The sequence below is a fragment of the Copadichromis virginalis genome, linkage group LG5, assembly GCF_057382275.1.
Source record: "Copadichromis virginalis isolate Kocher_CV1m ecotype Utaka linkage group LG5, C_Virginalis_male_GT1.1, whole genome shotgun sequence".
NCBI classification, from domain to species: domain Eukaryota; kingdom Metazoa; phylum Chordata; class Actinopteri; order Cichliformes; family Cichlidae; genus Copadichromis; species Copadichromis virginalis.
This window is the reverse complement of record NC_140622.1, coordinates 20,478,885-20,506,015: the sequence shown is the minus strand read 5'-3', so window position 1 is coordinate 20,506,015 and position 27,131 is coordinate 20,478,885. Positions and strand designations below refer to the sequence as shown.

The following is a 27,131-nucleotide window of genomic DNA, read 5'->3' as shown; positions in this document are numbered from 1 at the left end:
TGAAACAGACGGACTACAGCAGCAGAACCACACTTATTCCCACTCCTGTCAGCTAAGAACTGGAAACTGAGGTTACAATTTGCACAGACTCAAACAAACATTAGAAACAGCAGATTGAAACAACATCATCAGATCTGATGGTTCTCGAATACTGATGCAATATTTAGGATGCAGGGTCAGTACTTTGCATAAACAACACAAAAGCACAGCTTCGTTCTGCTGTGTATCAGCAGCTCAGGCTGCCTGTGGTGTAATGGCATGGTGGATATTTTCTTGGCACACTTCAGGCTCCTCAGTATCAGCAGAGCATTGTTTAAATACCACTGCCTACCTGAGTATTGTTTTTGACAATGTCCATCTTCTGACACCAGCTTCCAGAAGAATAACACATCATGATACAAAACTGTCTCAAACAGGATTCTTGAACAGTTTGTGTTGAGTTTCTGCTAATATCAGTATTTGCTTCATAGCTTAAAACAAACATTAAAAGACAAACAAAACGTCTAATTTTTGGACACAATCTGATGATCTTGATACTTTAGACTAGACATAATACAGCAATGCCCTGAAGAAATGATGAAAGACAAGTGTATGAAAATGTTTTTTTATTTCATAGATGTAAAGGTCCATTGCCCACTGACTGAGCTACAAAGCAGGATTTTCCGATTTCCAACATATTCACCTGTTGACAAATGTAACCCAACATTATCCCAGATCTCAAAAATCAAACTCTGACCAGAGATGATCTGCATGGTCCAACTCCTCTGAAGACACCCAGAAGAGTTTACCTAAAACCTGATCAGCTTTAGCTGTCATGCTTCACGAGACAAATGATGTAGTAAAGCAAATCACTGATAGAAAAGTTTTCTTTTTTTTCCTTTTCCTGTCGTTAAACTGGAACATACAGTTATAGAGTTCTCTCTTTTCATAAAATTCAAGGGGAATGGCAGTAAATGTAGCAGTTTGTTCCCTTAGGTCAAGCTGATTACAACTTTGTTGCCAGTATACTTAAAAATATTTGCTCTTCTGCTAATTCTGTTATTGCTTTTAAAAATCTAGTGTAGGTAAAACTTCGTAGCTTTAGCGAAAAATGTACTCCGGTCATTATTATAGAAGAATAAACCTCCAATACATAAAATCTAAGTAAAAACCAATTTGTAAGCATGTCTGTGTTTCTCAGGTCCTGCAGTCAGATCATTTGTAGATTGTAACAATTAATGAGAGATAAAATTATAATTTAACCCTTTACTGCATGGCGTGGTTAAGAAATGTCTTAATAATCAAGTGGATGAAAAATTAGCACTTAAAGTGAGCTTTAAAGGCGGCCAATCAAACCTCTGGATTTCCACATGAATGTAAAAGTCTGTTAACACATCTCCTGAAATGACTTTGTTGCCAAAGAGAAATGTGGCAAATCCCACACAACATGATACGACGCATTAAACAAATATGATGCAAGTTTCTGTTGGTATAATTCACAAACCTTATGCCAGTTTACTCCCATTAATGCCCACTTGTAAGCCCCAGTCCACTCAAAAATAAAGTTTTCAGCTGCCAACAATACAAGTGTAAAAAGGACTAATATACTTATAAATTTAAAAGAAAAATTAACATTCAGCAACAAATTTACTGAAACCATCTGTAAAGATTCTGTAGGATCCTTGGTGCTGTAACCCTTTTCATGAATGCAATAAAGGGTTAATAATTCACATAGGAATGTCAAATATTTATATGATGCCAATGCTCTTATGAATTGATCAGTTTAATTGGCTATACTGAGTTGAGAATGGGCAGCGAGTTCAGGGAAGTTTGTCATGTTTTCTCTTGCATTTCTTTGGAGTCTTGCATGTGTGGAAAGGCAGTTTTCATTCTGCGGCTTCTGTGTCCTCAGTCGGCTGTCCACTTGCGTTTTCTGCTGTCTTTGAGGCCTTAAAGATCAAACGAAATAAGTAAATCAGTAAAAGGAGGCATTGTTGTAGATTTTAGTCCCATCTTACCATATTCCAAAATTTGTTCGGAATGACCCGATTATGAGGGCTTATGATCTAGTTACTGAACTCGTTGCTTTTATGCACCCGCAACACCTTATGAAAGAATCCTATCATTTTAATTTTATGTAAACGATTCAGATCCACAAAAGCTGAACGATATATATCATGACATCGTTATGTTGCCTAACAACCACATACCAATAAGATTACCCCCCCATCAATTATGTACCCATAACACCTTTTAAAAGCATTATATCCAGGGGTGCACATAATTAGTCCGCAGGTGTGGATTCGCTGTCAAAATAAAAGACGCAAACCAGATAAGAAGTTGCAACGCACGTTTGCATACATATTAAAGGCACTGTTTTTGTCTGCTAGAGTGGGATCTTCACACCATATTCTGCACCACATCTCTGTGCGTTCATCATTTGTTGGAAGACAGCTCACCTCTTGCAACCACTTTTCCGAGAATACATGCTTCTTTTGCGGTTCGGACTCCTTCTGACATTTCTTTGGAGGTGGAGGAACACTAAAGTAATTGCTTAAAGGAGTTTGCTTCTTTGATATTTTTAAGAGTGCTAAACAAATGTCTGTCCTCCTCCAGAAAATCTTATGTACCCAAACGCGCATTTCAACTTCTTATCTGGGGCGTGTCTTTTATTTTGACAGCGAATGCGCACCTGCGGACCACTTATGTGCACCCTGATTATATCCTTTTCATTTCACAGCCAAAAGCGCCAACAGGCCAAACAGTACCGCAGCATGAGCATACACGAGTCTTCCTTGAGTTCATCTCCGTCCACAAACTACTGCTAAACAATCAGGGCACTTACCACTTTAATTTCACAACAATAACATCTCAGTCAGCAAACACTAAATACAGTCATTTTTGATATTTCCAAACTGTGATGTTTACCATATCAATATCAAATCACACCATCTGAAACATTAACTTATGACGTCAGGTTTAAATGCATTGGCATGTACTACTACTACTAATAATAAAATATTACCTTCTTTTTCTTTTTCTTCTGTGTTTTGCGGCTTGCAGAGCTCTGTAGTAAAGTCTAGAGAAGAGACAACAGTTTGACATGATGTGAACAAGACGTTTAATGAAATTGACTTATTGTATATATATTTATTATTGTTATTATCATTCTTACCTTTAGCTCTGGATCCTGAACTTCATGCTCTGACTTGTACAGCTCTGGGTCTAAAGGTCCGTTGGTGATTCTGTGAGGCCCATTGGCCATCAGCAGCACCGTGAACTTAAACTGAGCTACAACCTCTCCTGAGAACAAGATACAGGCGTAGGGTTAACAGCTTGTGAATAATTCAAACCTGTCTAGCAGAGAGCCAAGACGCTCACCCTCTTTCTCATGCAGCACACTGAAGGGCTGTAGCAACTCATGTTTGGCACACTCCACCACGCCGAGTCGGGCTTTGGCCTCATCCTCAAAAGCTCTGAATGAAAAATGGCTGTTAGCACCCAACTCGCTGTCAGCTGGCTACAAGTAAAGTGTGGTGTTCCCACCTGAGAGTGAAGGGCATGGCATCGAAACGTCGCTCAACCTCGCTGAAGAACGTACGAGAGGTCTTCATCTTTAAGCCGTACTGTTTACTCGGGTCCCTCTTATAAATCGTAGTCCGCAGACCCGAGTCTCTGGCCTAAAAGCAAATCGCATAGAACACAATACTTCAGTGCTGATTACTGGGAGCAGAATCATAACATCCATTCACAAACAAGAAGAAAAACAACAAACCTTTCCTTCTCCAGTGCTGATTAACACATCCACAGCGTAGACTTCATGTACCTCAAACTCTGCCTTCTCATGGTCTTTTCTGACAATCAACAGAAAGAGCAGGCAGTCAAAACACATTGCGAGCGTCAGTTTTATTCCACAATACAAACAGTCCCACAAAAATCATTCAAGTTACTCAGGAGGATCTCCCTCTAAATATTTTTCATTCCAATGCAGCACAACTACCGCTGTTGACATCGTCACACAGGCAGAAAAGCTGCGTACATGCACACAGTCACATTCTGGGGCAATGCCAATATTCAAAAATAATAACTTGGCCCATACCTACCCTGCACTGGACAGCAACACATTACATGAATATACATTTATGAAACTTTCTTTCTTTTAAATTCATGACTGAAAAAACTGTCACATAACCAGATTTTCTACAGTTGTACAAGAGTTAGCATCACAAAACAGATTTCTTGGGATTGCACTGGAAGGTGGATGAAGTTCAGCAGTGGGATTCTCCAAAACTGATCAAATTCAGTGGTGGGATAGCCTGAGCGAAAATATTTGTTTTCTGTTTTCCTCTGTTTTCTGTCTTTACAGAGAACTTGGATTTATTAAAAAAAGTCACAAGGCCATGCAGTATTTTATTTTTTTTAAATCTTTTCAAATGACGTGGGCATTTGTTATGCACGGCTCAGTGTGCACATCTACCATCTGGTTATCATTTTTCTATCATCCATATTAAGCCTGCTCTTTCCTCTTGCATTCATCCCTAGCAAGCAGGCTCACCCACCCTCATATAAATTCAGAGGAGACAGAGCAGTCTCTTTTGTAGGTACGTTTGCTCCTTCAGTTGCTTTTAACAGTTTTGTTCATTATTACCTAAGCTGGGAGTTATCAGCAGCCCTGTTTCAGTTTTACTAGTTTATTAACATTATTTTTAGAAGATCAACCTGAATCCGAACCAGCCCACTGAGTGGTCGGTTCTTGGTCTTCCTCCTCTTGTTTGTTTTTGCGTTGGCTCCAGTTCTTCTTATTTGTATTCGATCTTTGTAAGTAATTATTTTTGAATTATTAAAAGTGCCTGCAACTGCAGCAGCTTTGTGGCATCTTGTGTATGTTAGGTTCCTTTGATTTGGGAGACTAACATGCATGTTAGGTTAACTGACGGTTCTAAATTGGTTGTAGGTGTGAACACGTGTGTGAAACTGTGTTTGTGTCTTTGTGATAGCTTCGTCATAGACTGGTGACCTTTTAAGGGTGTGCCCTCCCTCTCACACTGTTACAGCTAAGATAGGCTCCACCCAAACTATAACCCTGAATTGGACGAGTGGAAGAAAACTGAGGGAAATAGGGTGATTTTGTCTTTAGTTCATATTTATTGCAAAGATGTACCTTTGCTGGTCTGTTGGGTTCTGGATGATGGTCTTCTCTCCATCTATGACATGTTGCTTTAACTGATGAGACAGCATACCTTTAAAACAAAGAGATGGGCGGAACCCATAAGCTTAAAACATGAACTGTTTCCATGAAAACATTCCCATACATCTCATTAATCCCACACATCATCATCTTGTTATGTGAAGACAGACAGCACATTAAAATACAAAGGTTTTTATAGGAACCCACCTTCAATAGGTGTGCACTTGAACGACTGTGCGATCTTGTTCCAGGCTTCTGTCACTTGAGTGTTCTGAGGCAGAGAAAATTAATTACTTTCACATCCAAATTACATCTTTGTACGACATAACCGTTAAAATACATGTGAGACTGCAAATAAGTTTACACCTAGTTTGTAGCAGAACTAGTCTATGATGGTATTCGAGCCAGAAAAATGTGGACTAAAGAGTAGCAAAGAAGCACTACTGGAGCGAATTACACATCCATTAATTTTCTTCCACTTATCAAAAATGCATTAAAAGTAAGATCTGTGCCAAATTAATAATTACAAGTCATTTAGATGTTTTGATGACTAAAGCACACCCCTGCAGAGAATATTAGTCCTGATCACAGCTGACGTGGAAAAGCCTCATGAAACACTCAAACATACCTGGTTACCAGGTTTCACGAGGCGTAGCGCTGCTTCTGCGCATAGATGAGCTGCTTTGATCACATCAGCTTTCCGGCCTGTGACGGGGTTCTCCTGCATATAGAAAAACAAAAAAAGACGACTTCAGGACTCACATGAGATGATACAAAACTGTGACCAAGGTGTGATATGTACACGTGTCTGCTTTTTTGTTTTTTCACCTTACTGGCTCCCACGATAAAGCTGTGAGCAACATTGGCGATGAAGCCATCAACATGAACTCCGAGATCGCTACACAAAATCAGAAGAAAAGGAAAAACGAAAGAATTAACTAACTGTAGGATACAGATCATGCCTTTAATTAAGTGCTACCCGGCTGTCAAATGTACTAGTACTGATGCAGGAAGTAATCAGATCAAATCTACTGGGAAGGACAAAAGATCGTTCCACTTTGGAAAATTAGCTTAGTGAGGACTACAATAATAAGAGAAGGTCAGACAAAAATACACAATTTAATCTGCAATAAATGGAAGCTATAACCCAAGGTGAGTTTCTTTTTTGGCAGTAGATCAGCTGGAATATGGTGAAGGACTTATTATGAATTCAAGGCAACAGCATTACTGACTGTATTAAACTTTCCAGACGTGCCCAGCAAAGAGGTTAGCAGAGTGAGACACATTAAAAAAACCAAAAAATATAAAAACCACATCACGACACTTGAAGAAACATCTTTACAACACTGAATATCCACACACAGCACAAAGACGTTACAGAGGACAAAGACATTAGTGGCAACGCAACAACTAAGATGAATCGACTTTCTTTTTCAAAGCCAAATACTGCATTTGAGTAACGTCATATATGGGATTTAGCGGATAAGATGGGCAGTAAAGCTAACATCCGGCATACCACCCGTTCTAAAAAGAAACCTTACTTGTCGTTTGCCACACACACAGCACACACAAGAGGCAAGACCATAGAGATGAAGGACACAATCAACAGCAAAGAGAAAGCGGAGCTATCACACAGAAAGTAGGGAGGACAATACATTGGGAGACTAGAGACACACGGGGGAAAGGAGGGGGTAACATTATTACAGTGCATGGTGCCTACATTTTGACCAGATCCCCATCTTTAAGTGTGTAGTCAGGGTCACTCTTCAGGGGAGAGAAGTGGCAAACACAGTTATTGACTGAGACGCTGGTAGGAAACGCAATGCCTAGAAGAGGGAGAAGAGAACCACCAAGTCTTCATTTGGAAATTATCCACAAATGTAATCAAGAAAGCCATACAAGAATGGAGTATGGAGGAGTATATCACTTAGAAGATCTACTCTGTCACCATGCTAGTTTTTAAAGCCCCTTCTGCTATTAGAGTTACTCGATGCTGTGCGAAATGACACAGAAAACACTGCCAACAGTTTGTTCTACTGGATCTAATTTCCTTGATGTGTCCACCTCGGGAAAACAAAACAAAACAAAACAAAAAAACCACAAAAAAACCCACAAAAAACACAAAAACCCATAACGGGCAGATGCGGGCCTCACCTTTCTTCATTTCTTTTTCCTTCTTGAAGACCTTCCCGGTCTCCACCATTATATAGGCATCACCTTTTTCACAGAGACTGAGCACTGACACCCCGGGTTTGGCTGCTTCCATGACCAGACGGAGAGCCTCTGGATGAGACAGGAGGGAAGTCAGGCAGATTGATGCATTAGCTCACTATAAGTTTTTTTTTCTGATTATGTTAGCATGCTAGACCTATGACAGCTGAGATAAGCTCCAGACCACCACTGTAACACAAACACAGAGTGTAAATATAAACTGTGGTGGCCAGGATATGCATTTAATGTACTATGAGGTAGTGCCACAGCAAATATGTCCCATCTCCCGACTGCACTATCCATCCAAATAGATTAAATGGATAGATTTAAGTTTGTTTTTCATTACAGCATTAATCTGACCAAGTACCTCGACCTAATTACTGCTTAAATTGTTAAATACAACCATACATCTTGTGCGATGTTTGAGATCTATAGAATGCAGGTGTTTCCTGTGTTTTCATCATATAATGGAGCAGTGATCATGAAACCACAATGTGCTGGTCGTTAAATGCACAAAGAAGCCTTATGTGAATGATTTTAGAGCAAATTTCATGCTGTCGACTGACCATGAATGTCATCTGTCACCATAAACGTAGTTTAAAAGAGCTTCAGCTCGTGACCGTTTACGTGACATTTACAGCCGAACACCGGTCACCATTCTGAGCTAGCTGGTTTGTTAGCATCCCACACTAGTTAGTGACACAGACAGCTGCCTGTAAGAAACCCTATCGCTGCTGTTGGGTAACAATAGCAGAAAGCCGAGCAGTCGTTCAGTTATTCAGTTAGAAGCAGCTTTCAACCGACCCGGCTGCACCTGGTAGCTAGCTAGATGTGATAGCATATGTGTGCTTCGAATCTAAACCACATGGTTGCTGCTATAGGGAACCAATGTTAGCTGCTGTACGACAGGCCGAAAAGAGCAGGTCGTCACATCCAGTCACCGACAGTTACTCGCTGACATTAACTTACGGTTAGCGATGTCACCGCCCATCTTGTACTTGGTGACGACCAGATCCTCGGCTATAGTCTGTTCTTGCTCGTCGTCGGACATCTTGGCAGTGTAGTCTGAAGTCGCTAGTCGGCTATGGACAGCGACAGTTCCCCTCGGCTCAGCTCTGACCGAAGCTGCTACCGCAAGCCCCTCCCACTTCACCCTGACGTAAAGCGACCCCAGCCCGCCAATAAAGTCGCGCTACCAACTGTTTAAACCATGGCTGTGAAACATCCGGCACGAGGGTCTCGACCGGCTCGCCAAATGGTGTAAAAGCTAGTTTCTCTCAGTTTTTGGATAACAACTGTGGGTTTTGGGTTTTTTTTTTTTTGCTTCTAGCACCTTTTACAGGGTGTAACTGACTTCTCCCCCAGCTGTAGCTGAGAACAATGAAACATTAATAATTATATTTCTCCTGTGGGAGCATTTACCACTTGAGCAAATGTCTATAGCTCAGCCAAGGATATTTGTTAATCTGTAATTAGATGTGCGCCCTTTGACAGGTTGCACACTTTGCATCATTATACAGTTCACCAGCTCATTTAAAATAAAAATGTTGCAGTTCCATACCAAGTATTCAAAATATTTTTATTGAGTAAACATCTTTAAATGATTCTTCAAATGATATTGTCACAATTTCTTACCTGAAATCTCTTTATTTACAATGTAAACACAAAAATATAGCTTGTATCACATAATAAAAACAATTTTGATGTATAACAAAGGACAAAGCTGCAAAATAGTCACGTGTTGTTTGGGGGGGTTTGTACATTTTGTTACATGCTACATCTTTAACGTGGCTTTTGGTTGCTTTTCTCATTTCAGATCCTTCATGACTGTGTTTGAGAGGGAAGTCCATGAGATTTAAAATGTTCTTCATGTTGGCACAGCACTGGGCTTAAGAAACATCCTGCTGTGCCAGTATCCTGGGTTGTCGAAAGATCTGTCACCGACAGCAGGCTCCGTAACCCTGACTCCGGCCCGCATAGACTGGTGTTGCTCTCTGCGCCCCGCTGCCCCATTTTCCTCCCTCTGTAAGTTTTGATACACCACACCATCTCCGCCAGGTGGTGGGGCAGAAAAGCAGTCCATATCCTCGTATTCATCTGCCTCTGTCCCCTCTACATTCAGCTCTTTCTTGTCTTGAAGAGCCTGTCGTAGCTTTGGCTGCCTGTTTGTGTAATGATAGTTACCGTCCTCCACGTATTCATCCTCCTCCTCTTCCACCTTGCTGCTCATCCTCACAGGAGCTGGAGGAGGAGGAGGGTCACGTACTGGCGGACCTTCCAGCTTTTCACCGCCTCTGATGTCCATGTATTCATACTCAACTTCACTGGAACCCTGCTGCTCGGAGTCAGAGTTGTCCTTGCTCCTGGTGTAGCTTCCCCTGACCTCCACCGACACACCGGTGTCACATGAGGACGCTGTCACGTGTGATGACATTGAAGAGGTTCGCTTCTTGTTCGGCTTCAGCCACTGGCTGCCTTGCCTGAGTGATACAGGTGTTAAACACACCTGCTTGTTCATGTACTCGTATTCTTCATCATCTGGGTCGTCCAGGAGCTCTGATGAACGAGACTTTCCCATCCTCCCAGGAGCAGCTCGCGATGAGAAAAGCAACGTATCTGAAAGAAACAGATAACAGTAAAAAACAAAGACTAGCTAAACTGGGGCTATAAAGACAAAGTATTTTAAACAGCTGGCTTAGTACAGCTAATCTTCTAGGGCTGCTGCTCATTTCCAAGTGGTAACTGTTAGTGTGTTGTAAATTAACAATTATGGTATCACCTCTCTCCGGGCTCCCTCCAGGAAGCACATATCCGTTTTGATCTTCTTCTTCCATCTCTGGTGAGGGAGTCTCAGGTGGCCCGCCGGACATGCTGTCTCTCTGCGACACATAAGCGCTGTCCTCACGATGACGTCTTCTTTTCAGGCTCCCTGCTAAGGGGAAGTCCTCACCCATCTCCATCTCCATTCCAGTGCCGCAGCCTTCCGAGCTCTCGGACACAGTACGGGCAGAATTTAGCCGAGAGCGTGACTGCCACATCGCCTACCCAACAAAACACAATCAGAACTCTATTGGCAAACTGGTAACAGCAGAAATCTTCAGTGGACTCGTTCTGGTCATGTGTATAAACACTACGAATTGGTTTAACAAAACAAAAGTCTCTTTTATCTACCTGTGTATGGTTGTCAACACCTGAGGTCATGGGCAGGTATCCAGTTCCGCTGGATGAATTAAGAATCACCTGTTATAAGAAAAGAGACAGTAAATGGATGATATCACACACACATACACACACACACATGCACATTCATTAAACACTTGAAGAAAAAAAAATCGTGCATTGGGGAAATTTTGAGATTCAGTATCTTGCCCAGGAATATGATTTCTAAAGTTGACACTAAGTTAAGAGGAAAGTGGTATGCCCTACTTTGGGAGTGTCCATCCTAGAGTAACGATTGAGACTTTTTGCCATGTAGTAGTTGGCTGGAGACAAGTCATCTTCTTTCTCATCTGCCAACGGGTCCTCAAGGTTGACATCTACATCATCCAAGTCATCCAGGTCTGCACTTCGTTGGATGGGTTCATCTGGGGATGAGTCCTGTTGGCTACAGTCCTCCTGGCCAAACAAGGCAAATCATATATATATATATATATATATATATATATATATATATATATATATCACATAGCAAACTACACATAGCTTTAACTGAAGCGCCACTTTACTGTACTGTGATGAAACTGTCTTACTTTGATCACCAAGTAGCGAGGTGGGTCTCTGGCCATTCTGGTAAATTCACTCGCCAGCTCCTTGAATGTTGGACGGACATTCTCATCAATCATCCAACCTGGAGAGTCATGAAAGGGCATCGGAACCAATTACAAAATGAAGAATTGACAGCCTACTTAATACTCGGCGGCTTTCAGTCAATTTCATATTTATTTTAATGTCTGTCAGGTTAAAATGTGCAAATTAGTTTTAACATTTTATTCATATGTCACGCCTAATGGACGTGGCAGATAAAAAATCAGAGGTTTATGAACCAAATCATCTTCTGAGCTCCATGAATTTATACTAAACTTAATGGCACACAGACATTTCAGTCCAGCATATTTTTTTTGCAATCCCTCAGTCCACGCCACTGGTATTTGCACTACTGGCTGCACATGAAAATGAGAAATACTAGTGAGGTACTCACACTTAACCATGACCATATAGACATCTATGGTGCAAATTTGAGGCTGGGGCAAACGCTCGCCCTTTTCCAGCAGATCGGGAACCTCCTGTGGTCGCATCGTTGAATACGGCTCTGCTCCATAAGACATCATTTCCCATATTGTCACACCTAAAGCAGGGTGAAGAATTTAGTGTGGCCTGCATTTACACTTCTCCTATACTGACTCCGAAATTTGCGTACTTTAATACGTGAGTATGAAACAATCTGGCGCTGGTAAAGCGCTTTAAAACTCACCATAACTCCAAACATCGCTCTGATGAGTGTATCTGCGGAACAAGATGCTCTCCAGGGCCATCCACCTGATTGGTGTCTAAGATTGTGAACAGAAAAGTTCTCTCTTGGTTACTTGAGTAAAAACAGCAGAACAAGCAGTCAAGTCTTTGAAAGAAAACAGCATAATGTTTTAAGGTGCGCAAGGTATTTAACACTGTTTAAAGAAGTGTGACCAGATGTCACGTTTTCTGCTAAGAAACAAAAACAAAAAAGAAAACAGACCTTGGGCTCGTTGCAATAGTACTTCTTGTCATCAGAGTAGAGCAGGTCTGCAATGCCATAGTCTGAAACCTGGGCAGTGAAATTATCATTCAGGAGTACATTTCTGGCAGCCAGATTCCTGTGAACCATCCTGTTCTCTTCCAGGTAATTCATACCCTGACAGGAGAGAGCAACAATGGTGGTGAAGTACTTGGAGGAATAAACCAAACTGTGTATATATATATATATATATATATATATATATATATATAAATAAAAGTTTGACATCAAACAAAAAATATTAAGCATCTTCCATACCTTTGCAATTTGAACACACCAGTTGAGCAGCCTCTGTGGGCTGAGCTTGCCCTTATTTTTCTTTACATGTGCCAGCAGCGAGCCTTGCCTGTTGAGCGGGATAACAAGTTGCAGGCTGTCACCGGGACAGATACCCAGGGTCCTGACAACGTTAATGTGGTTCAGACTTGCCATCGTCCTCATGTGCTGTAGCAACCGAATAAGTAGATCATTAGTGATTTAATTTAGTGTCAACAATCACCAAGATTTATGGTATTAAAGGAGGTGCTCCACAACAAAAAAATCTGTATAATCCATACTTTCAGTGTCAAATGCTCATCGCCTAGAAGCCTGGCATGTGGTTCTGCATAGGCAGTGAGTGATTGGTTCTGAAAATATATCTCTTTAGCACATTTCTTCTTTTTGTTATGTTTCTTACATCGGTCACTCCAGAGAATTTCCGACGACCACTGCGGTCATCAATCGTCTTAATGGCCACAGGAAGCTTCACTGTGTCGCCTTCAGGAATCCAAACACCCTGTGAGGTGCAGAGAGACAGATTCATAATTTGTTAAATAGAAAGTAAAATGCACAAGAGGAGCATTTTATAGGAGTCTGTCTTTTCAAGTACCTTATGGACTGATCCAAACACTCCATTACCCAGGAGCCTGATCTTACGCAGCTCTGTAGGTTTAAGGGTCCGAGCTTCATATTTTGTCCCTTTATCTTCCAGGGGCTCAAAACTCTGCAGGCACACAGGGGCATGAATTATGACAAACCCAAAACAAGCACAGCGGCACAGTAACACTCGAATACAGATACTGACTTCGCTATTCATCATGTATCTTCTCATGGCGCGCTTGCGACGAATAGCGAGACTTCGGCGGTAGAGAATACTTAGCACGAAAATGGAGAAGGAAGCAAAGATGAGGGCAATCACTCCCAGTACGATAGCCGTGGTCATTTGCCTAAAGGCAGAGGAGAAAAGGGGCACAGTGTCAGCTCTTAATACTTGAATGTCAAAATTACATACAGCATATATCAGAATGAGAGGAGAACTTACCCTGAAATGTACCTAGATGATATTGTACAGTCCCCGATTCCTGGACCGGTGCACCTAAAAACAATAAACACAGGGGATCAGTTTAAAGAAGAAAATTGTGTGTGTCTAACTACATCATTCCACTTGTACTTACCTCTGGGTACAGTTGTTGTGGCAAGGTTTACAGTTGCCCTCCTTGTCTGGATATTTAAAGATGGTTCCCTCCTGCCCCATAACACCCTCAGGACACATGGAGACACAGTGTGGGCCATCTTTCAGGCTGGCACAAGCTAGACATTTATTTGCTCCCTGCAGACAAAAAAAAAAGGGTGAATAAAAGCAGAAAGGTTTTTGCAAGAGTTGAAGGCGAGTGGCATTATGGTGGACAGCCATTTTTGTAAGGCCGCTAGGTGGCAGCAGAAGCCTTATGCCAGTTCTTTTCTTTTCTTTTTTTTTCCTTCTAGAAGTTTTAAGTCAAACATACCGGGCCTGTGCACGTCTCCTTCCCCTCCTGGACCTTACACTCAGGGTGACAGGGCAGACACTCCCCTGACTTAGTAGCAAACTCCCTCTGCTTCCTGCAATCGAGGCATAAACCCAGTTTCTATTCAAGTTCAAAGACTTACAGCAGACATTAGTCACATCTTAGGGCCAATGCTCAGGATTTTCCTTAACAATGTATAGACCTATACACAGTAATCACTCTTAGTCTTCACTTATAACACACTAGAAGTGGGCAGCAATGCATTTGAATCAGTCATTCGATTTGTCTCCCCTGTTGATTTGTACACAGAGAGCACGGTGGATACGATTAAGCATGTACTTTATCTGTATTTGCACATAATCCAGCAATGTGGCACTTCAAACAGGGTGTGAGTATTTGTGCTTTAAAATGTAAATTCTGTTTAAAACTATCAGAAAATATCAATTCTCTAAATCACTGCTTGTTTCTTTAATACCACTCCTTCTTGTCATTCACTCTCTAACAACCTGCATACATGTTACACCGTTAAAGCTTTATATTAATAATCGCTTTATACGTCATTTTGTGAATACTGACCCAGTTAAGAACATGCAGTCTGGTACACAGGTTCCTCCCCTGCTGTATTTCTTACAGCTGACACACTGGTCTGGGCCCGGACCCCAGCAGCCATCAGAGGAGCACAGCGGGTGACACACATGCTTCTCTTTAACTAAGGACGCAACCAAAACAGAAACGATGTTATGAGCAGAGCCATTGTTCACAATCACGTCTTGCAAGTTTTAAATGGTCCGTCCCCACTCACCACATTCATCCTTCTTTTGGTTGTCGGTGACGTCTAAGAGCTTTGAACGTTTCTGTGGACGGGAGCCTAAAAGCCGTGTCCAGTTGACAGTATCATGATAGCAGAGATTCTTGTTTCCTTTAATGTACACGGCACCATCATTTATGTTTTGCAGCGAGCGCAACCCCAGCGAGGTCAGAGAATTGATCTTAACCACCATGAGTGCATAGCTCCTGTAGAACAGCAGGAGGTAAATAAAGGTCAGAAAGTGGATGAAAATGTTCCAATTTTGTTTAAAATACCACAAAATCAAAGTGAATATTGAAAGCCATATTTCTTTTAGGTTTAGCAGTTTTCAAGAACATGATGTCAGACATTATTTTTTAAGGTTTACAAACACAATTAATGCACTTTAGCTGTATTTGCACAAAATCTAGCAGTGTGGCACTTTGTGTTTCTTGTTGTTCTTACTGATCACATTTAATGATGTAATATAATCTTTCACAGTGTGTTTTCTTTGAGAAGTTTGTCACCATCTATTCATTTTGATACCTTTTAGACACAATATGAATTCAGTGATTCGGTGTCTGAATGTCATGTTTTTCAAATTGCATAACCCGTGTACTTAAAAAGACAAACAGCCAACAAACATATTCATGTTTAATCTTCAGTATTTTCATGCATCATGTAGTATGTAGTATGGAAATACTACAACAAAACTGATACTGCGGTATCAATTTTGTAGAATCTACTTTGGTAAATTCTTTAGTTATATGTGAACTCATTAAAGCTGAGAAGGCGGTTTGTTTTTAATGCTTTAGTGCTTTTGGTTTCAGACGGGATTTAAACCTAGGTAAAAGTACTCTGATGTACCCCATCTTGCTTTCCTCTCATTTACTGAAGCTTGAGACCAGCCTGAAAAGAGCTTTTTCTTTGTCAAATTGATGTCAAAAACATGCTGCCTCTCCCAGCTTTAAAAAGTTGTGCCCACGGCCAGCTTAACCAAACAATCCCAGTGCTGAATTACCCCTGAAAAAAATCATACTGAAAAATACCAACACCACGGATTCGGACAGAACATTTGTAGGCTCTAAGAGGAGATAGAGAGATGTGAGCATGTGAAAACTTTACTGTACCTTTTACTAATCACTCCTCTAAACAGGATAACAAGATAGGATAAAAATTAGAAATAACAAAGAAAATAAAAACAAAATTACTTTTATATTCCAGCAAATACTCTGTCTGCATAACAATGCAGAAAAGACAAAAACAAAACAACTGTTTCTCACTTGTAAAGTTTTCTTCCCTGAATTGTTTGGAGGTTGGAGAAGACTGACAGGTCAGACATGCTTGCAGGCCACGACTGGATGTTGAGGAAGTCTGAAAACAGAGAGATTGTTTTTCAGAAGCCTCAACCAGACTGCAAATGGCATTAAATAACATAAAAAGATAAAAGCAGTCTAAGTGACAGTCTAAAAAAAAAGCACAACCCCACAACATACACACACCTGTAATCTCCTCCACCGTGTTGAAGATTTTCAGTTTTTCTGGATCAAGGGGTGGTACCTTGTTGTAGTCATCACTGAGCAAAAATGAAATAAGTAAGTAAAAGGAAAAGCATGTTGCAAAAACGTCAAAAAAGTGCAGGTTGATCTAGAGAATTTTTTTTTTTAATCTTTGCTGCGTTTTATGAAAGAAAGTTTTTTTTACCCTTCTATTCCCGTCACCAGGAAGTTAAGACTTCCCTGGATCTTAGTGCAGTTTATGAAACTTTCTATGTTGCGAGCATCGACCGTTTCGCTGTTTGAATCAGTCCAGCTTGTGCCATGGCAAACTGGGAAAAAAAAAGATGAGAAGGAAACAGTTAATAACAGCAAAGCTGTAAGGTATCTGTAGAGAGAGCTTGAGTTCGATCTGCATGAAATACCTTTAGGGCAGAGGCCTTTGCAGGGCTCACATGTTTTCACACCATTTTTCTCCACTTCCATTTTATTAGATGGGCAGTTGCTCACACATGAACTGCCATCCACCACAAAGATTTCTATTAAAAAAACAGAAAACGCATGAGAATAAATGCATAAATGATCGTCAGTGACTGCGTTACGCCTTCAGTAAACACTGTGAAGAAAGCTGAACAGCGCAGTCATAACAATGATTAAAAATATGTAAAAACAGCAATCTTACAGGAAGAAACTATGTATAAATTCTGAGTTTATGTGAATATTGTCATGTGTGGGACTCACTGGGGCATTGGGTCACACAAATAGAGCCGTACTGGTACTTGGCATTGGGGTTGGGCTCCATTCTATATGTAAGCCTGTTGTAGATCACAGTTTGTGGGCACTGAGGCACGCAGGAGCCCGAGTTGTTGAAGTTCCTGCAGGCCTGCAAAATGCAATTTATAACAGAGGAACGTTTTATTTTTACATCTGCGTTTTCTGTACTGCAACATGTGAAAATATCTTATCATTAAAGCCTGTGGAAGACTTGGACTCACAAAGCAGTCTGTATCCTTGGGCCCAGTGCAACCTCCAGCACACTCAACGTGGCAGCACTCGCTCGGGTTTCTACCAAAGCAGCGGCCACTACACTGAGGGGCGCACACGGTCTTTGTCACTGTAAGAGAGTCGACGCTTGTAAAAACCTGGCGTGAAACTAAAACTGTACCGTAGATGCATATTAAACTTTTAACTTTGAAGTTACGTATATTATTAACAATGTGCAATGTAAATGAACAACTCTGGCAGCAGCCATGATTCATGTGTGAGACATCTCACAAGGTAACCAGTGCGTGGAAAATCAAGACATTAAAGATAAAGGTGCTTGATATGACTCACAGATCTGGCATGTGTCATTTCCTGGACCCCAGCATGGCACGTCTCCACAGGCTTTGTGACAAGGCTCTGAGATTAAAAAAAAAAACTCTCATTAGTTTCCGCATTTTAATACAAAACCAGAACAAAAGTCTTAAATTAAAGGAAAAGTTCAGATTTTGTTTTTTGTTTTAAATCCAAAGTTCAGCAGAAGAAAAAAATGAAACCTCTACAAGTTACAAGATGCAACTTGCAGCGCTGAAAAATGAAGCCTGCAGTTCCTCTAATGGCCAGTTGAGGGTGAATCCAAGTGCGAGTTAACCCCAATAAGACGTTTCGCCAGTGTAAACATGTTTACAGACTTAAACAAAAAATGGTTTCTGTCTTTAGAACTCATTTGACCTTCTGTGCTTATTTTTTTTAATGACTCACATGTTTAAATTGTTTTAAGGCTTTGAAGTTTGAGACCAGGGGCTGCTAGACCACCACGTGTCTGCTAGGTGTCACCTCAGATGGTCCACTTTACCATGTTTGTCGTGTTTGCACCTTTTAAGGAGGTTTTTGGGTGTTTTCTGTGTGGTTAATTGCATCATTTTGTGGAGTGAAATTCTACTATTTTATTTGTATGTTAGTACAATTAGCAGGTATTTGTGTCTGTGTAATGCAATGCATCAGTCTATGGATGCACATTAACATTAAGCTTGCTAGTATTAGCTTAAGATTCCAACCTGTCGGCTAAAACGGATTCACTTCTGGCTCCTAAAAACAAGACGCAGACTGTCTAATGCTTTCACAAACCAGCGGATGAAGTCGTGGTGACTACATCCATCTATTATATGCACTCCAAAGAGTGGATCTTTTTAAGTTACCTATGTTTTTTGCTCCAATTTTCCTCAACAGTGATTTCTCCTCCTTTCACTGAGATTTGGCCGAGAGGCAGTAACACAGAAAGGGAAGTAAGCACTGAAAAGACTGGAAAAACAGCTACCTCTTTCAGTTTAAAGTTCCATGTTTACCTTTGCTGAATTTCTGTTGAACTGTTTTATAGTGAAACGGAAATCTGAACCGATCCTTAAACATACCTGGTGCTCATATTTATGTGTGTAGTTACAACCCAGTGCACTCACTTTCAGGCCCATTGTCCTCTATCACAATTTGGGCTGTTCCATCCTTCACTATGTCCAGCCAGTTCACCTGCGGGGCGTAGCTCAGATACTTATTCCGGATGATCTTCACTCCTCCCCTGAGGATCTCTGTAGAAGGTACACATAGGTGTAAATGGGGCAGTACAATTAGGAAAGCAAGCCCGAACAGGCCTGTGACTCATCCTAACAAACTCTGCCATTCTCTGTTTACTACACAGCAAACGTATCATGTGCTGGAGCTCATGTTACACTGGCAGTTGAGCGGTTGAGCACATGGTACATTCCAGGGACTTCATATCACTCCTACACACACAAGCACACACACGGGCACAAACACACACACTGCTGCGTTTCAACAACCGGTATTCTAAAGGTGTGGCTGAACTGTGTAGGTGTGGGAGCTCCAACAGTAAGAGTGCCACATCCAACTTGACCTCTTATCTGCTCCAATCCAGCCTCCCACATGTTAAACACACTCTATACATCAAATGAGTGACTCTCTGTGTACCTGTGAGGTGAGTCAGGCCCAGTTCTTGAAGGCCATGCTCCCCATCCCTCTGATAGTTGACCATGACAGCCAAGGCATACTGGTCCTCATACAGTGTGCTGCCTCTGATGATGCGCAGGTGGTGCAGTGGGAGGCGGCTGAACTCATTGATAGCAAAAAGGATGTACCCTGTCACCTCCTTGATAGACTGCAAGGCAAAAGAAAAGAACAAGGAAGAGAAAAATGCAGTTTGTCAATTCTTCTGCTCAATCAAATTGTTATCAGGGTCACAAATCAGCAGGGGCGTGTTTGCTTACTGAGTTAGTCACTGACTTCAGTGGCATGACTAGCACAAAAGGAGTGGGGGCATAAATGAGCTCATTCTGGATTTGAGACAAAATCCATTACAGAGAGCGATCAAACAGAACAAGTGTTGACCCTCTGTGTTCTCCTGGGCAAATGAAAATGGTTGATTCACATACTTACTCATCTTGTCAGTGACACAATTTGCAGTGAAAGCGGTAGTCAAACTCTCTCTTGGTTTGTTGTTTGTAATGTTTGCAACCTCACCTCCAGAAAGCTGAAGTCTCTGGTGTGGTCCATCATGGTGATCTCGAGGTTGCCCATCACAATGTCGCAGTTATTGTACCTCGTCTTCATCAAGTTGTACTGGATCTCTGAATTCCCAGTCGTGCTCAGAAAGTTCTTGGTGCCGTCACAAACGGTCACTGTGAAAAGCAAAGGTTCTTAGATTTAAAAAAAAAGTTTTTTCAGAAAAGCATGTGTCCTCATTTCAAATAACCAGAAGAGTTGGGAATGACAGTAAACGCTGTAATGATTCATTAATCATCTGATTTTTAAAAGGCTATCCACGTCAGTATACAGCGAGCCATTTCCCACAACCTCCAGCACACTGCGTTACCTAGTTTATCATGTTCAGTTTTAACAGTTTAATTAATGAGCTAAAAATAAATACTTTCCATTCACGTTAGCACAGCAGAGAGATGTTCTGTCAATTAAAGAAACATATTTAGAAATGTGGCTGTTTGTGTGGCTGTGGAGATCACTCTGGGGTGGCTTTGGGCTGTCTCCTCACTGTGTTGGTGTGTTTGACTCTAGCCTATAGGTTTACATAGCTAACTGGTGTGTGTATGTGTCAATGAGTTTCAGGTGAAATTGTTCGATACATTACTTTTTTTGGGTAATGACCTCAACACTGGTTACAGTCTTAAAATAAGCCCAAAAAACTGACTTATGAAACCGTAGTGCCGGCGCTGCGTGCCACTACCTTCAGATAGACCAAACTGGCTCCTATCAGAAAAGAAAGTGGAAGTCTTTAGTTTGACAAACAGACACCACACAGCTACTTGGTGGGAACTTTTTTTTATATCTATATCTATGCATCTGTCCACATTTTTTCTGACTTGATTTTAAAGAAGTTTCAGACCTGTTTTTAAACTATAAACAAACCCGCAGAGGCCATCCATCCATGTTTAATTTATAAAACACGTCAAATGTATGCTTACTTTTAACAGGATAAACTTTAATTAGTTAACACAAAGCAGTGGTTGTTGGATCTTCTAATAAGACTCATGAGAAATTATATATGATTGAAATTATACTCTTTGTATTTTTCAACATTTCGGGTTAATTTCATGCCTTACAATATATATAAATATAAACAAATGTGTCTGTGTTTAAGAAAAACAAAACAAAACCCCAATAAGCATTCTAAGTGATCCCAAACTCAGGAGCAGTACTCTACATTTCATTCACCGTGTGAATATATTATTGTCCTGAGTACATTATTTACTCAGTTGAGATAAAGTGGGTAAAACTGCTAAACATCACTGGTGATTGAGCAATTATATCACAACACAAATAATCCCACAGAGGTTCTAATGAATCATTAATGAGTCAACAGCATAATTCCTTACAAAGTGTGCTTTATGCCACTTACTACACACCACTGTGTTTGGTGTGCTCAATATGAATAAATGTACTGTAACAGTTTGAAACGAGCTAAGGATTGTGCAGAGCATGCCCTTCTTTCCAATAAAAATACAAAGCCTTGTTTATGGTCTGTGGGACTTTAGCCATTCAGCATCACTCGAAGGCTGCTTTGCTATTCAAATGTTAGACGGGAGAGAAGCTGCTGAGAGAAAATGGAAGAACGGGAACACGGACGGTGAACAGAGTGTGGCTACTGATGTGAAACTCATAGAAAAGCAATACTTTGCACAGAAATATGCTTATGTATGATATGTCAGCTTTATGCACATCCAACTTACAGTTAGATCATACAATTATCTTTTAAACAACAGAGTGCTTCCAGTAACTTGGTTTGCTTTCCTACAACCTGATCCAACACCTTTGGGATGACCTGTAAGCCCAGCTTTAATAACTAACAGCACTCCCTATTACCTTCACTACATCTTGTGTGGTTGAAAGATGAGAAATTGCGCTACAACAATGATGTAAAATCTCATTAAAAAAAACTTTAAAAGGAATGCCCACATGCTCATGGTCTCAATGTATCAATCACATGCATTTCCTGCCAGTTAAGCCATTTTAGATCAAGAGAGAGGATTTTTGCCTCTTGGATTAAGTGATACTTAATAAAGTCAGACACCTGTTATTTTTAGGATGAAAAAAAAGCAGCCTTTGTGATCCCGGGGCAAGCTTGAAAGTCTTTGTAGGATACATTTACTTACAGTTTATGCCAAATTAACTATCAGCATGTGGACGACTATCCCAGGATTACTTTGTACTGAAACAAATTTACAGTAAAAGCAGAACAACAGGATCAACAAGGGCATAAAAAGACTAATGATTATTAACCTCACAGCAAAGGAACGCTGCGCAGGTCAAAGTGTGTGTGTGCGTGTGTACTTGTGTGATACAATGTTGCAAAAAGCATGTCATAAAGTCCCGATAAGGATTACTTTACTGTGTTTTTGAGAACACCATCTTCAAAAAAAACCCTAGCTCTGTACTAAAAATATGAAACGACTCAAATCAGAAAAATACGCTGCATGATGTTTAGCCATCATGTGTGCGTTTGCTTTTAACAGTTATTTTTAGATATCCTGCTCAGAAGCTCCTGTCACCAGTGCAATATAACAGAAACGACGAGTATTTGTTTATCCCGCTTTCCAGAAAATGATGTCTTACTCATAACACCTGCAAACTGTCCAGGACAGTTCACCGCCGTTCTAGGATGACAGCAGAAGCAGCATCTCGTGCTCAGCTTAAACACATAATGGTGAAGTGACATGAAACTCTGCAGATATTAGACATAAAGATGTGATTGCTCATCGTGCAGTCACACTTAGCTTGTGCAAACAGTTGTAAAATGTTCTCTTGGGCTCATGAGGAGCTTTGTTAAGTCTTGGAGAATAGCCCTGATTATGTGATCAGGGTTTACTCGGCTTGGACTGACAAAACACTTTAACAGGAAGCCTATGTTTCAAATTGGGGGTGAGAGTGAAGTTCACAAAAATAAAATCTGTGAAGGTTTACATCACCATTATCTGCTGTCATCCCAGTAATGTGGAGGTTAACTGGCCTTGACAATTTAGCAGTCACACAGCAGATTTGAAAGTGTGGGAAAGTTGGAAGTTTTCACACATTAGTCTAGGATTAAAGTTGTAGTTCTGTGGTTATCATGTGAAGATAATGCCAAACAAAAGTCTATAAGTCTATATTTTGCAACAAGTGAAAAAAAACTGTTCTACTTTTATTTCCTCTTGAGGCCTTTCCTTTTCATATTTTGCTTTGCTTTACTTTTGCTAATTAAAATCCAAATAATTGAAAGCTCACGCACAGCTCACAGGTCAAATTCTTTGTCTGCCCTACCCTGTGAGGTGCACAGTGCTATCAGTGGTTGACAATGTCTGAATTGCCTGTTGGGAAATACTTGCCAACACCTCTACACATAGTCCACAACCTTCTACCCAGTAACTTATATAGAGCATGCATAAGCACAGCCCTCTAGAAAGGGAAAAACCGGTGTGTACGCATGCAGGACTGTATGTGACAAAGTGTGTCTGTCATACAGGAGGTGCACAAAGTTGCAGCTGTGGGAGCTGAAAATCTCAACAAGCTGAGTGGGTTTTTCCTCTGTCAAAGGAGGACTTTCAGTGTTGGCAGATGGATGATGAAGAGAGAAAAAAAGAATGGAGTGGAGGGTTTAGAGTCAATGCACACACATTGACACACACGAACACAATGGCCCCATTTTGAAAGAGTGCAAAACAAGTGTCGTACTGTATCAAGATGTGCACCCAAACCTCTCTCTGTCCAAAGCCGACACTTTTTGTTTGTCACCCCAACTCTTTACAAACACTGAGGTATGTCAGCCTTCCTACTTAAATCCATCACTAACGAGCATGCACGAATTGTGAACTCACTTCAGCGTGTTGTCATTGTCCTGACAGGTAACCTAACACACGATGAAAACGCAGCACGGATCGGGTTTAGCTGTTATTTTCATTTGTCTGTTACCAAGGATTCAGTATTTGAAAAGAAAAGAGACAGCGAAAGAAAAGAATAGAGGGAGGAGGAGATAAACAAGCCTAATAAAAGCAGCTGAGACGATGAGGTAAACAGAAACTTGGCACAGGACGTACAGAGATTGCTGCATAACTCAGAAGTGAGCGTGCACACGCGTGCGCACGCGAACGCAAACACAGGCTCCTGAGCAACTCGCGAGGTATTGACTAGGCACAGATTGTGTGTAAATGAATTGGAAGACTCTTTACGTGCTCCACAAAGCATTGCTGAACACACCAAGACAGAGGGTTGCTTAACATCGCACTCTGGCAACAGGAGCAACAGCATATTTGCTTTTCGACACATCAGCTATTTGGTCAGGTCACACCTGCATGAGTGCAATTTTTAAAAGGTTCTAGTTTTTCTTTTTAAAAGACTTTTTCCCCTCCTAATATTAAAGGAAACCCCCTCTCTGATACACCTGAGAGACTGTTTTGCAAAGGTTGTGATATTCAGAGTATAAAATTCCTTGTTTTTCTTCTTGGGAAAACAACTGCATCCAAAAATGCAAGTACTACAACTTGGCTGCAGCAGTACAGTTCACTTAGAGTGTGCTTTATGTAACGCTGTCTTTTAGGCTTTGTGCTCAAAGGAGTGTGTGAACAGCATTTCATTTGCTTTATTGTAGAAAGCGACTTTGATGTTTCATATAAAAAAGACACAAAGAAAGCAGCCAACAAACCACAGGCCAGTGTTATGATTAGTTTCTCTATTATTTAATATATTAATGACGGCATGTGTTTAATAACCAGGTCAAAAGGAATGAAGCTGTGCATTAGTGGTCCTCTTCAAGAGGTTTAGAGTCATTTCCCGCACTTTCATGAGTTGTTTTTTTTTTGGGAAGTGGTGATGACTACACAGTAAGTCACGGAACAGCACCTGCCAAGCATTGTTTTTTTCAGACACTAAGAAAAGAGACACACCTGGAAATTCACCTGTAAAAGCTGGCAAAAGCAATAACACAAAGTCAAAGTTCACAGCGTTCCTTCAGGACTCAAATCAAAACTCAAACATATCAGAATGCTTAGTGGTGACAGAGTGCATTTGTAACAGATCTAAAGAGACCACTGCAGACCATTCAGATCATCTGATTAGGATCTCCTGACTGTACCATGCTCTTACTTTACAATCAGAGGTGATCATGTATTGAGGTTGTAGCTCCCAAACTCTGGAACAGCCTTCTACTAAAAAAAACTAATTTTTATAAGCCATTTTTCCCTTAATGTTTCCCCCAATATTCTGGGGCCATAGTTTTCATTGTGGCTGTCAAACATAAGGTCCGGGGATCAGAATCGACCTAGCGAAGACTGAAATCTGGCCCACTGGACAGCTTTAGAAAATGTAAGAGAGTGCACAGATTTTGATCTTTTAATTGTGTTTTCACAAGTTTTATGGCTTTTCCTATCAATTAAGACTGCCTACCTCCATGCCCGTCTATGCTACACCAAAGTTCCTGTTTTTGAACTATTAGTGAGTCCACTAGATTTACAAAACTTACTATATTTTATAAATGCAGGTCAGTCTGTGCATTTAACTTTTTTCTTTACACATTAATCACGTCGTTTCACTGATCGGGTGCACTTCAGAGCAAAGTGGGCCGTATGTGACCCGCGACGTAAACTGAGTCTGACATCGCTGGTTTAGGTCTTTTTGTGTGGGTGGAAGTTTATATGTTGTGTGTCCCTGTGGTTGAATATGTGGTTGAATATGTTGAAACGTGTACATCTTTAATGTGCAGCTTCTATAATTTCAAACTCTGAAGCACTTTGAAACTTTGTGTTTAGAAAAGTGCCACACAAATAAAGTTCTTTTTATTATCACTCAAGCACGGCAAACAACTAAAAGTTTCATGTATGTGAGCACTTTAAGTCTATGCTACCTTTACTTCCCATACACCTATATGACGTTTAATGCTTATGTGTTACTCTGAGAGCTGATCAATTGATTAATTATGTGGTAATAAAAGTGTAATTATTCTTGAAGAGAACATCTGTTGAAATTTTAGAATATAAATGATCAAACTATTAAACAGATGAGGGGAATAAAAACCCTGACAGATGATTCGCTAATGAAAATAATGACTAGTTGCCCTATATGAACCCACACATTAAGATGTGATCAGTTTCAGTGTGATGTCCCTTATAGATTAGGCTAAACTATGCCAAGAGCAAGCAGTAAACCAGCACTCGTGTTTTTTCTACTTCACACCACAAACTGTTGCCATCCATGTAAAGTTTGGGCACTTTTATTTTGCGATATTTTACTTAATAGCCACTGCAACTGCGGAACTATTAAAGAAATGCACATTTGGCTGTCAGTAAGGCAGAGAAGCTGGGCCACTCTGTCACAAACATGATAAAGCATATCGAGCCGTGGGAGAGGTGCAGGTGACTCACAGCAAACAAGTATGCAGAACAGGTTCTGCATATGAGGTCTGTGAGGACAGGTGATTACCTCTAACTAAGGTGGAAGTGAGAGGGGGTATTCATCGTTCCTCTCCCAGGCTAATGATAAAAATAAACGTGTGTGCGGGTGTTTATACCCACCTCCTTGAGTCTGAGCGCAGCAGAGCTGGAGTACACACGGCAGCAGGACGTAGAGCACCTGCTGCACCTTCTTCACAAGGACCTTCATTCTTATTCAAATCTCCAGGCTGGCGTCGAATCAAATAAACATCACCATCGTATTTATAGAGAAGAAATGTGTCCTTGAATCTTCCCAAATCCCCTCGTTGCTTCCGAGTCTGACCATTTAGACCACTACTCGGCTGTCGTTTTCTTAATCCTCTGCTTCAACTTGTTCTAGTCTTCACGAACAGGAGTACATCCAGTTAGAAAAACAAAACCAAACAAAACCTGTTTGTGTTTTCGCTACATTTGTCACAACCTTACTAGTCGACCGCTCGGGTTTGTGTGGAGAAGAGTCACTACATCGCGGTGATTGGAGCGCACCGCGGAGCCAATCAGTAGCGGGAGCGGCTGTTTTCCTCTAGCACTGATTTTTGTGGGCGGGAGCACGCGCAACACACAATAGCATAAAAGAAAGCCAGTAGAAACATCGAAAACAACTTGAAAAATGCGTTCACACATTTGCTCCTATGTCCAGTTGGAAACTGTATTAAAAACGCGTGTTGCCTTCAGAAAACAGTTTCCCTCTCTGTACGTGAGGCCGATTGATCCACAGTTCTGTTGTCTACAGTTCAGTAATAATAATAATATTGGTGTGAATTAAAAATGACAATAAAATAGCAACAAATGTGTGCCACAATAGTGGTTCTGGGCCATTTTCTTCCTGCTGTTTGTCAACATGTGATGAATATTTCATGAAGACAACGTTTTTTGTTGATAGTGTGTGCGTGTATCTGTTATCATAATTTGTAAAGTGATTAAATGTAGCTAGACTTTGAGTGGGTAAATTCCCCAACATTATTCAGGCAAAC

At 40.8% G+C, this 27,131-nt stretch overlaps 2 protein-coding genes across 3 annotated transcripts; both read right to left on the bottom strand.

Annotated features, from left to right (window-relative positions):
- Positions 1 to 588: 588 nt before the first annotated feature.
- On the bottom strand, positions 589 to 8,491 carry pa2g4a (proliferation-associated 2G4, a). The gene is made up of 13 exons (XM_085456598.1): positions 8,348 to 8,491; positions 7,322 to 7,450; positions 6,888 to 6,993; positions 5,996 to 6,065; positions 5,796 to 5,888; positions 5,375 to 5,438; positions 5,141 to 5,219; positions 3,755 to 3,833; positions 3,526 to 3,659; positions 3,361 to 3,455; positions 3,155 to 3,282; positions 3,005 to 3,058; positions 589 to 1,928 (listed from the first exon to the last, which is right to left on the bottom strand). The coding sequence occupies exons 1-13, from the start codon at positions 8,427 to 8,429 to the stop codon at positions 1,866 to 1,868; spliced, it is 1,176 nt and encodes a 391-aa protein (XP_085312724.1). The 5' UTR covers positions 8,430 to 8,491; the 3' UTR covers positions 589 to 1,865.
- A 447-nt stretch (positions 8,492 to 8,938) lies between these two features.
- Positions 8,939 to 26,612, bottom strand: LOC146709561 (receptor tyrosine-protein kinase erbB-3-like). 2 transcript variants are annotated; one of them, XM_085456596.1, is made up of 29 exons: positions 26,239 to 26,612; positions 19,709 to 19,866; positions 19,160 to 19,346; positions 18,634 to 18,759; positions 17,531 to 17,596; positions 17,191 to 17,309; positions 16,937 to 17,078; positions 16,621 to 16,734; positions 16,404 to 16,527; positions 16,202 to 16,275; positions 15,983 to 16,073; positions 15,830 to 15,847; positions 14,715 to 14,926; positions 14,489 to 14,621; positions 13,913 to 14,006; positions 13,583 to 13,737; positions 13,450 to 13,503; positions 13,213 to 13,354; positions 13,018 to 13,131; positions 12,826 to 12,924; positions 12,408 to 12,593; positions 12,111 to 12,266; positions 11,850 to 11,925; positions 11,577 to 11,723; positions 11,128 to 11,225; positions 10,805 to 10,993; positions 10,550 to 10,618; positions 10,158 to 10,419; positions 8,939 to 9,994 (listed from the first exon to the last, which is right to left on the bottom strand). In XM_085456596.1, exons 1-29 carry the CDS (start codon positions 26,324 to 26,326, stop codon positions 9,246 to 9,248), a joined length of 4,242 nt encoding a protein of 1,413 aa, XP_085312722.1. In that variant the 5' UTR covers positions 26,327 to 26,612; the 3' UTR covers positions 8,939 to 9,245. The 2 variants fall into 2 exon arrangements, with proteins under 2 accessions (XP_085312722.1, XP_085312723.1); XM_085456597.1 differs by lacking the exon at positions 15,830 to 15,847.
- Between the last annotated feature and the right edge of the window lie 519 nt (positions 26,613 to 27,131).

What these genes read in the sequence shown, in the direction of transcription:
- pa2g4a (XM_085456598.1), bottom strand. Translation starts at nt 8,429, where the DNA reads ATGTCCGACGACGAGCAAGAACAGACTATAGCCGAGGATCTGGTCGTC. An exon ending in TCGTGAAACCTGGTAACCAG is followed by an intron (nt 5,439 to 5,795) that starts GTATGTTTGAGT and finishes TCTCTGCCTCAG; the next exon opens with AACACTCAAGTGACAGAAGC. An exon ending in GCCATGCCCTTCACTCTCAG is followed by an intron (nt 3,456 to 3,525) that starts GTGGGAACACCA and finishes TTTTTCATTCAG; the next exon opens with AGCTTTTGAGGATGAGGCCA.
- LOC146709561 (XM_085456596.1), bottom strand. Translation starts at nt 26,326, where the DNA reads ATGAAGGTCCTTGTGAAGAAGGTGCAGCAGGTGCTCTACGTCCTGCTG. An exon ending in CCAAAAGAAGGATGAATGTG is followed by an intron (nt 14,622 to 14,714) that starts GTGAGTGGGGAC and finishes TTGCGTCCTTAG; the next exon opens with TTAAAGAGAAGCATGTGTGT. An exon ending in CACAACAACTGTACCCAGAG is followed by an intron (nt 13,504 to 13,582) that starts GTAAGTACAAGT and finishes TATTGTTTTTAG; the next exon opens with GTGCACCGGTCCAGGAATCG.